The 11,185-nt window shown below is 35.6% G+C and overlaps 1 protein-coding gene across 1 annotated transcript; it reads left to right on the top strand.

Annotated features, from left to right (window-relative positions):
• Positions 1–9,865: 9,865 nt before the first annotated feature.
• LOC113345427 lies at positions 9,866–10,923 on the top strand. The gene has a single exon (XM_026589235.1). The coding sequence runs from the start codon at positions 10,036–10,038 to the stop codon at positions 10,921–10,923; it is 888 nt and encodes a 295-aa protein (XP_026445020.1). The 5' UTR covers positions 9,866–10,035.
• The last annotated feature ends 262 nt before the right edge of the window (positions 10,924–11,185 follow it).

The following is an 11,185-nucleotide window of genomic DNA, read 5'->3' as shown; positions in this document are numbered from 1 at the left end:
CGGGATTTTTCTGCATTTGCGGTTTCCTCGTTAACAAAATTTCTGGTGTATGTGTATTTCATTTTCCGAATTATATTGTTTATTTTTATAATTGAAATAATACAGGTTGTGCATTAATGGTTAATTGATTGGAGATCCGACCTTGTGGTTGTCGATTTCATTGATTAACACTTGGAGATTGGTCTTTGGTACCGTCCAAGTTATTCCTTGTATTTGATAAAGACTCGCTATTGTTTTTAGCTTGAGTAAAAATCAAATCAAGAGAGAGATATTAACTCCTTGAGATACTTTTATCTAGATTGAGTCTGACTTCCTAGTTGATTCTCTAGCAAAGTATTTCGGAGTTAGTCCATACAGATTGCTAAGCGAAATATTGGGTGGTGTTATTAGACCCCCGCTTTTTCAACAAGGATTCATTCTTTTGCACAAGCATATACAATAACAATAATCCTTGGATACAAAAGATTTTAACCTATCTTCCGTCAAAGATTGACAATATAGACTTAACTTTTGTATTTTTCAAAAGTTTATTCATTCTTAAACCAATAAACGAATACTGATCATGAACGACTTTACTTTTGACAAAATATAGGATAACATAGTTCACGGACGTAAGCACCAATATCCCATATCAAATTGCAATATAACGAATCATAAAGATTAAATACTGCAAAAACATCATCCTCAAAATATTTTTTAGAATTTTATAACAAAAAAACCTAAAAAATAAACACAAGAAGATGAAAAATAATAGCTATGTGTAGTCACAATCATCGCTATTCAAAGCACTAGTTGTTCTTCCAACTAAGCCAAAAAGAAGACATACTAGGCAACAAGAGAAAATCAACAAGCTTAAAGGAAAACAAACTCCAGTAGAATTTCCGAACACGAACTAAAAAGTGGACGGTTCAGGAACTTCACGAGTCATGGGGTTTTTGAGTTTGTGAACGACACCATCCATTGCACCCTTAGAGAGGTGATTCTCTTTGCGAAGATCATTGATGTAAGATTTTATGAAACCAAGGTCAGCAGTATCCTTTTCCAACTCGGTTTTTAATGCATCAAGACTTTTCAGAGTTACAATGAGCTCTTGTTTTGCTTCTCCAAAGTACTTAAGAAAGTCGTGAACAACTTCAGCAGAAATCATATCATCCTTTTCAGCATCCTCATGAAGCATTAGGATGATCTTCATCTACAAGAGTTCTTTTCTTCTTAGATTCGACAACAATTCCTTTGTCAAGGAATCCTCTTGCAGAACCACCATAGCAAGATGAAGAAGAAGACATACTTGATAACCCAGAAACCACCCTAGGGTATGCGTACGCGACCTTTGCAATTTAGGGTAAATATTTAAAGGTTTCCTGAGGGAAGGATTTTAGGGTTTAAACAGTTTACTCGTGCCAAAAAGATATCCAAACGAGTATAACACTCAAGTTGTACCAAGGACCAAGAAAAAGATAAACTTCCTAACAACGAGAAACGAAAAGTTAGAGAAAAACAAATACTTTAAGTAGAACTAGTCTGCAAGAGTTTAGCTATAGACGATAAGAAAATAGTTCCACTCAACAGACCAACCAACCAAAAGTATACCTATTACCACATCTTACTCAAGAGTATTTTTATGAGTAAGCTCTTTAAACCTTGTGATTAATTAGCACAAGTATGAGCAATATGCTCATCAAGAGATTTGTGTTTATGGACAAGTTTCTTTTTACTTCCGAGACGAGGAAATGATCCCTTGTTATGTGAGAAATTATCATAAAACTCATTGTCATCATAGTTTGAGTTCTTACCAGAGGAACTTAGAGTTTGATGAGGAAGACAACCTGTTGACGAATTCTTTATACCCTTCAATTATCTTCTTCAGATTATCTCTCATTTCATCAATTTTTCTTCTTTCATCTGAACTTTCTTTCTCAACAGGAGTAATCACATGTTCTTCCTTTTAGACGATGTTTATTCAGATGTCTGTTTTTTTCTCGAGTGTTTGAGGAACTCATTGAACTGACTTTCCTGGTAACATACACAAGGTAAGTACGAAAACCAATTGGTTAGTCATACGAATGTCAGTTACACCTTTAAGAATCAAATCTAAGGTGTGTTGAAGTTGAACCAAGGAGTTTTTATTTAACTTAGAGGTTACTTTTCGTTTTACCGAACTCTTTGTTTCACAGATAAGACATACTTTCTGATCATCAGAATGATTAGATAGTGCAACCTTATAAACATCGTTAGAAGATTTCCTCCCTTCATTTGATGTGCATCCTTTTTGATTGATGGTGACTTCAGACACATTCGTTTTACAAGAAGGGGTTTCAGTTTTTTCTTCTGAGCATGAACCATCTTTTATGTCAGAAGTACTTGGTATATTAGATTGCTTTGAGAATCCTTGAATAGAGAGTTTACTCAAGTGATGTTCAATTTCCAAGGCATCTCTTCTGATACTAGCTTCAAGAGACGTACATGATGACTGAACATCCGAATTTCCTTTGGATTTGCAATCTCTTATTACACCAAGTAGGACATCGACATGATGTTTTAACCGATTAAATATATCAGCTTGGATTCTAGCAAGATTTAGAATCAATTTACTCTCTTCAGCCATTTCCCGTTCAATTGAAGGGTCATCGGAAGAACACATGTCGGCTTTAGTCTATCTCGTCGGTGTGGAAGGTTTATCTATGTACAAGATAGTAGAACCTTTCTTAGAATTAGACGAGATAGAACTCTTATTTCCGGTAATGCGTTTATCAGAGATAGTACTCTTATCCATAGAGTCAGATCGCTACAAACACATACTTGTGAGGTCTTAACGCGTTTGCCTTCTCTGATACCAATTGAAAAAGCGGGGGTCTAACAACACCACCCAATATTTCGGCAATCTGTATGGACTAACTCCGAAATACTTTCTAGAGAATCAACTAGACAGTCAGACTCAATCTAGGTAAAAGTATCTCAAGGAGTTAATATCTCTCTCTTGTTTTGATTTACTCAAGCTAATAGAAATCAGCGAGTCCTAATCAAACACAAGGAATAACTTGGACGGTACCAAAGACCAATGTCCAAGGATCAATCAATGACAATCAAACAAACAAAGGTTGGATTATACCAATTGATGATCTATACGCACAACCTGTATTATTTCAATTATAAAGATAAACAATATAATGCGGAAACTGAAATAACACAGACACCAGAAATTTTGTTAACGAGGAAACCACAAATGAAGAAAAACCCCAGGACCTAGTCCAGATTGAATACACACTGTATTAAGCCGCTACAGACACTAGCCTACTCCAAGCTAACTTCGGACTGGACTATAGTTGAACCCCAATCAGTCTCCCACTGATTCAAGGTACAATTATACTCCCTACGCCTCTGATCCCAGCAGGATATTGTGCACTTGATTCCCTTAACTGATCTCACCCACAACTAAGAGTTGCTACGACCCAAAATCGCAGGCTTTAACAATAAACAAATCTGTCTCACACAGACAAGTCTATCAAAGGATCAATCTGTCTCCCACAGAAAAGCCCTAAAGTTTTTGTTCCGTCTTTTGATAATAATCAAGGTGAACATGAACCAATTGATAATCCGGTCTTATATTCCCGAAGAACAGCCTAGATTAATCAATCACCTCACAACAATCTTAATCGTATGGTAGCGAAACAAGATGTCGTGGAATCACAAACAATGAGACGAAGGTGTTTGTGATTACTTTTTATATCTTTCCTATCAAAGAAATAAAACAATCTCTAGCCAATCAATATGATTGTACTATTAAGATAAAATATGCAAGATCAGATCACACAACTACGATAAAACTAGTATCGGTCTGGCTTCACAATATCAATGAAGCCTTCAAGTCGTTAACCTGGTTTTAGAATAAGAAAACCAAAGGTTAAAGGAGAACCGACTCTAGCACGCAAACTAGTAGCACAGTAAGATGTGGGGATTAGTTTTGCAGAGTTGCTAGATGTCCCCTTATATAGTCTTTCAAATCAGGGTTTTGCCTTAGTTATAAAGCAATCAATATCCACCGTTAGATGAAAACCTGATTTAGATTCAAGATAATATTTCTCAACCGTTAGATCGAAAACTTAGCTTGTCATACACAAATGACTGTATGCTTCTAGGTTTGTAAACCGAACCCATACGTGTACATTGTTGGTTCAACAATAGTTTACCAAAAAGGTTAACCATAAGAGCATTTTATACCAACCATGTTCTTCTTCACCATAACTAGCTCAAATGACTCAAATGAACTAGTTAAGAGAGTTTTTCAATTGCAAGGAAATCTTACGTAACTACACAAGACACAATTGAAACAAAGATGATTTGATTCACAAGAATGGGTTCATGAACTTTAATAGCAACGATTTGCAAAAGCATTCCTTAGTCTTTTAAGATTAAGTTCAGAGATTATCTTTAGATAAATAACCTTCTCAAGTTCGCAGACTAGGTTCGAGGACTTAAGACACCGGACAGAGTTTACAAACTCCAGCAGAAATTCGCGGGTTTGAGAACTTCGCTGGTTCGCGGACTTGGCTCACGCAAGTAGTTTGTCAACTCCAGCAGAAATTCTCGGTTTGAGAACTACGGCAGTTCGCGGACTAAGTTCGCGGACTTGGCACTTGCCATACTTCCGGTTCTCTTGATCAACAAAGTTAGAGAACTTCGGTTCAAGGAATACATTGGTTATGTAATCTAAACTCTCATTCCAATCATTGAAACATTCTTAGAGGACGTTATGTAGTTGTTACACCATTTCTCGTCAAAGCAATTTTCAAAGTGATTGAAACATTAATGACTTTCGTCACTAGGTAAAGATAAACTTGGTCGAAGAGAAAAGCTTACCAACACATATTTCGAGATATAGATAAGCGAGGTATACTCGGCTCGAAATACCAAATGTGTATGATCTAGTCTATATATATAGCATACGACTTTTGTCTCAAAGAGTAGGAGATAGAATAAATAGACTTTTGAGTGACAGATAAGTTCAAGTCTTCACATACCTTTTTATCGAGAAGTTCCACCGGTTCCTTGAGTAGTCCTTCTACTTGTATGATGAATCGCCATGAAGTCCTTGAGCTCAACTACACTTATTGTCCTAGTCCGAGACTTTGCTATAAGAGACTAGAAATCAAGACTTATAGTTCTGATCACTAACATTGACAAACATGCTTGAGATAGCAGCGCATGCGAGTATGACCGAGCAGTGCTCTAACACATGGTTATGTATCCAATTTTTGACATTCACCTCCGGCTTTTGTGTTGCTTGTACTCATTGTATAGGTCTCTTTAAAAACTTTCCAACAAGATAAAATTTGTAAAATTTCAAGGCAATTTTTTTTAATATGTTATATCCAAGTTTGCTTTCCGATTACACTCCTGAAAGAATAAGACGTCATACAACCACTTTACTGAGAGAGAAAACCCGAGATTTGTTTGATATACAAGGAGCACATATTAAGGATACTTGTGTTCTCTTCCTCTATTTTTATAATTTTAAATAATTATATGTCTGAAAATAAGTAAAAATATTTTGGGGTTGTGAATAGGAAAAATAAATTTTTTTTGGAAGCTTAATTTTCCCAAAAATTAAGGGTGAGAAAAACACGCAAATCTGCGGATTTTATCCAACTCAATCAGTATTTTAACGAGTGGACACCCATTCCGTCTCTCCGTGGATTGGACACGAGTGAATTTTTGAAACCTACAATTTTCACGGGTTGGGTGCGGGTGGAACATCACCCATCTTTTGGGTACCCAATCCTAAATATAATGTTCGTATTATATATATATATATGAAGGTTATTATAAGAGATTGGCAAATATTATATAGTTTCCTATTGAGATGCATCAAAGGTCCCAAAGATATTCTAGAATTCAAGTACTTTCATCTTTGGATTAGTTGGAAGACTTCATATCATTGAATATTTGGATTTTGGTTGCTAGAAAATGTTATGCTACTCTTGTTATGTTGGAGTATTATTCTTGTTAAATATTTACCTAATTCTTTTTTTTCTAAATTCATCCACATCTACGGATGTGAAATCAGATGGGTAATGGGTTGGACGTGGATAACAATTTCAAATCTGCCATATATATATGGATTGGACGCCGGTACCAAATCCTCATCAGCCATCGGTTGCTCACCAGTCTTTTCACATAAGTGAACATGTGTGAACATGGATAAGCCCACATAAGTGACGACTTTTCACTGGATAAGCCCACATAAGTAAAGACTTTGAAACCTATTTTGAGGCATCCTAAATAATGCCAAAATAGGGTCACTAAATAAAAAACAACATCACCCCTTCTCCATTCTTTTTGATAATGGCATAACTACCCTTGCGTAATTGGTGTTAATGATTATGATTAGATTTGATTAGCTAGGAATTTTAAGGATTGATTAAAAATTAAATTATTAGTGGTGAATTAGTAGATAAATCAAATTTATGTGAGAGAGTTGGGATTTTGAGAGGAAGAAGAAGAAGTGAAAAAAAAACTTGGGTTTTGAATTTTGAGATTTTAGTAATTAAAAGTGACCAAAATATGTGATTCAAATCATAGGTGTCTATACGAGGTTTAATTTCTTTTTATAAGTTGAATCTGTCAAAAAATGAATTTTTAAAACCCAGATCTACTGACCAGATGAACAGTTCGGCTGATAACTTTTCAGCCGAACCTAGGTATATTTTCAAAAAACTGAGGTTCGGCTGAAAAGTTATCAGCCGAACTCCACTCTGTAACTGGCGAATTTTGGTTCGGCTGATTCGAACAAAATCTAGCAAAGCCGCATTAGCCGAACATAGTGGTTCTAAATCATACACTAGGTTCGGCTCAAAATTGATACTCCAAGATCAGCCGAACTGATCTTTTGAAAACCTAATTTCATCTTTGAAATCATATTCTATCGATTAAATAAAATAAAATCAATCAAAAACAAGATGGGTTTGTTACACATACATTCTAAAATACATCTAAGAGCAATTGAGATTTGGATTTCACACTCCAACATCGCTCACTTCGATTCGTGTTTGCTTTGCTTGATCAATTTCTTGATTGAACTGGAGTCCAAGATGTTTGAGTTTAAAGTTTATTTTGATTTTTGATTTTAGGTTTTTGAGGATAAGGGCACTCTAATAATTTAATTTGTTTAAGGATACATAGGTAATTGCACTACCTTTAGACACCCCTTATAAATCCATCCTATATGGTATAATGAATGAGTATGCCTCAAAAAAAAAAATGAGTATGCCTCGAAACAGATTTGAAGACTTTTCACTGTTCCAATTAACGGAAGGCCCATTACTTGAGGCTGAGTAGCAAGCACCAAGTTTAATCTCTAAGGTTTTGAGGATGTGATTAATGACTGTTAGATCAAAATATAAGACAATAATAAAGTAGAAGTTTGACATGCTTTCATAAATTTTAACCGAGAATAAGAGCCGAAGAACACAGATATACGAGCTTCGAATCTGTGATTAATGACATGCTAACAATAATTAACCAAACCTCGAAGGAAAGTGTATGGAAGCTTCATGTTGTTTGATTGCCAAGTTTCTGTTGTCTCCTAGAAAATACCCTGCATCGTACAAGGGAGCTACATTATTTCGATTGTCGGATAAATGCACGGAAGATCAACAAGTGTCACCGGCCAACTAATTATTAACTGACAAATAATTAACAACATGGTTTATGTTTATGCATAGATACGCAAGTTGTTATTATAATTGTGTATCCTCTCGATACCCATGCATGCATTTACATTTTTTTTCTTCTTCTTGTGATGCATACAGTTTTGGAAAAATTATACTAGTAAAGATTAGCAAAGTGGAGTATCAAACATTATTGGCCTATATAGCTGGCATGCATGTTGTTACGAGACAACAGATCTATACATGCATCATACCTATCATCCACGTCAAAACGTTGTTCTACAGTTTTTTTTTTTACTTGAGAAGGCTCAAAAGAAAGGAATAAATCCCTTCCACTTGGTAGATTTATTCTAACTAAAAAGTATGCTCACGGAGAATGAAATACGAAGTGGGGGCTTAATCTTTTGCAGAAAATGTACTGTACATGCTTGTCTTAATTAACATTGATCACGTATGATCTTATGTCTTTAAATCTTGGTTATGATTTTTTTTAAATTTTTTTTGATGGGTTCAAGGTTCACTGGATTTGGAACAACTTTAGAACGCAAGAGTTACTTTTAATGGGTGCGTGCTTAGTGTAAATAAAGTACATTCTTCTCAACATTTGTATATGGTTATTACTTATTAAGGTGGTTTTCATCGATTTCATTTACCTATGTAGATAAGCAGGTGCTTTAAGGAGAAATTTAAGCTAGTACATGCAAAACTGAGAAGCTAACTGAATCTTAACCAAACAAACGGATAAGGTACCATAAGAACCAAGAATAAATTGAGGAGTTCAAGACTTAAATGAATACGTATTTCTGCTCATTGTAATTTTCCTGCAATACGATACATAGCTATTGCTGACATCGGGGATGGGCTATCCACTGGGCCGGTTTTAAGGCAAGGAGAGCAAAGCCTTGTTCTAGGGCAACAAGCCAAAGGAGCATCCTTCTAAACTTGTTTTAGCCTATTTATGCGTTACTCAGCGGTTGAAGAGTCGGAGTGAAGAAGACAAATAAATGGAAGAGTTTAGCTGGATTTGGAATAAATTTTGGATTACTTGACCGTTTCATTTACATGGGTGTCTAGGAAAAACAAAAACAAAACAGCTCACCTGTTTGAATCCGCCACGAGGGACTTAGCCTTGAGCTGGGACATCCAGCATTACTTTCAGTAGTACTGAGACTGAGTATTGTAGGAGCGCTGTATTTCCCGTAATGTGTGGCATGTGAGTATCCATAGAAAAACATTAAGTGTCTGCCACAACTTGTACGGGAAGACAATGTACTTAATGTTGTACTTATTAGTCACACATGTGTACTTGCGAGAATCAGTGAATCACATAATGTACCTCTCAAGGTTGAAGCTTATGATTTCTTAATTGCAATGTTCTTGGATTAATATTCGTTCAAGTCACACAACAAGGATCTCTTCACATCATAGCAGTCCGCGCATCTTTGTTCAGCCAGATTAAAAACTTGGTAATTTGCCTATGCAGTTGGTCCTATATATGGTCTATGGCATATATCATTTTACCTTGATGCATTCGGACTTTAGACATAACATTATGAGAGAAAATGCAAGTCTAAAATTCAGATTGAACTTACTCGTAATGCAAAATACTGTCAAATGTATGCCCAAGTGGTTGGTCATTACGGCATTGCTTACAGACATGGTCGTCGGACTCGTGACTATTACAGACATACAGGCAATTTTGCAAAATTCTCTGGTCCTCTCTTACAGTTATGTTGATCTTGGTATTCCACGATTGCAACATCTTTGATCCCATTGTCAATTTTATATATCAAATTTCATATAGCCCAGTCAGTCAGTAATACTGTGTACTGATTCATAATCCAAGAACCGAGGTTCATAGTATTTAGACAATTTTATATATCAAATCCCAAGTTGATCCTTTTTTTCTCGACCAGTAGTATATACTACTACGTACTTAATCTCGTGCTTAATACTGATACACGTCGCTCAACGCTCATATTATTCGATTCAATTATTCATGAGAGAGTAAGGAAAAATTACAAGTTTGATACCGGTACGGCGTATTTGTCCATGTACGTTATATGCGAGTACCGTACATCCGTAGACAATGAACAGATAGTTAATATTCATGTTTCGGGATGTTTTATAAACCCCAAACATCTCTGGTAATGAAACATTTCCATTAAACAAAAAACCTGTACAGACAAGAAGTGATACCGTAAGATATTAAGATCCACTACACTACATGTTCTTCTTGTCTTTCTTTTCTCTCTACATCTCACTCTTTATATATATGCTGGTGGTAAGAGCAATTGTATACCAAAATTGAAAACTACTAAGTTTAGGTTTTATATCTGAAAAAAAGCAACTAACAACACAACAGAATATGGCTGATACATCCTCTTCAATGTCACTACCAAATACCAGAAACTGTGTTAGATCAATTAGTTTGCCTACAAGGTCTTGTCATCCTTATACTCTTAGAGTCGAAGAAGAGCTAAACAAGTTAAAGAAAAGTCTCAACACCACCAATGCAGAGGCGATCCGAAGCGGTTTATCTGGTCTTAAGGATCTTTATCATTGCGTTGATGATATTCTTCAATTACCACTTGCAACACAAAAATCTTGCACCATTGCCCAAGATGAGAAGTTAGTTGATCAAGTGTTAGACGAGTCCGTGAGAGTGCTAGATGTTTGTGACACTACAATGAACCTATTGGTGCAAATGAAGGAAAATGTACGTGAGCTTCAGTGCGGTCTTCGCCGAAGGGGTGGAGAATCAACTGCCGAAAGCAGCATTGACGCTTACACATGTAGTAGAAAGAAGTTGAGAAAGGAAATGGTGAAGTCAATTGGATCTTTAAAAAAAATGGAGTCTAAATTTGAATCTCATTCTATGAATGTTATAGATCAAGATAATCATCTAGTAGTCGTTGCTAGATTATTAAGAGAAGTAAGCAGTATTACGATCTCGGTTTTCCGATCTCTATTGCAATTCTTATCAGTGTCTTCATCCAACTCTACTAGCAAATGGTCTTTGGTATCGAGATTACTTAACCAGAAAGAGAAGTTATTACAAAATCAAGATATTCATAATGAAGTTGGGAGTGTTGATGTTGCACTCCACAACCTATCTAATTTGGAAATGATACAAAGGAAAGTGAATATTTTGGAATGCAGTATTGAAGGTCTTGAGGATGAACTTGGAACCTTGTTTAAGTGCTTAATCAAAACAAGAGTTTCTCTACTTAACAATTCATCTCTTTCCCAATAGAGATGTTATTATTAAGTTCATCATCATTGGCGTAGATCTGCATTTTAAAGGGTTTCGTCAATGTTTAATTTCTTAACTTGTAAAAGATTCAAATTGTATAGTAGATCATACTCTTACATTCCCTTTGTATATCAATACAATCTTTAAATTCAATCAGTTCTAAAGTTTTTATTGTACCCCACTATTCAAGGTCTTCACATTTAATCAGTTCTTTTCACCGGAGCCAGCGTTTAGCTCCATCCCATTTTAGACGAATTAAACA

The sequence above is a fragment of the Papaver somniferum genome, chromosome 1 (genome assembly GCF_003573695.1).
Source record: "Papaver somniferum cultivar HN1 chromosome 1, ASM357369v1, whole genome shotgun sequence".
Classification (NCBI taxonomy): Eukaryota; Viridiplantae; Streptophyta; class Magnoliopsida; order Ranunculales; family Papaveraceae; genus Papaver; species Papaver somniferum.
The sequence above is the reverse complement of the archived record's forward strand: the minus strand, read 5'-3'. Positions and strand labels throughout refer to the sequence as shown.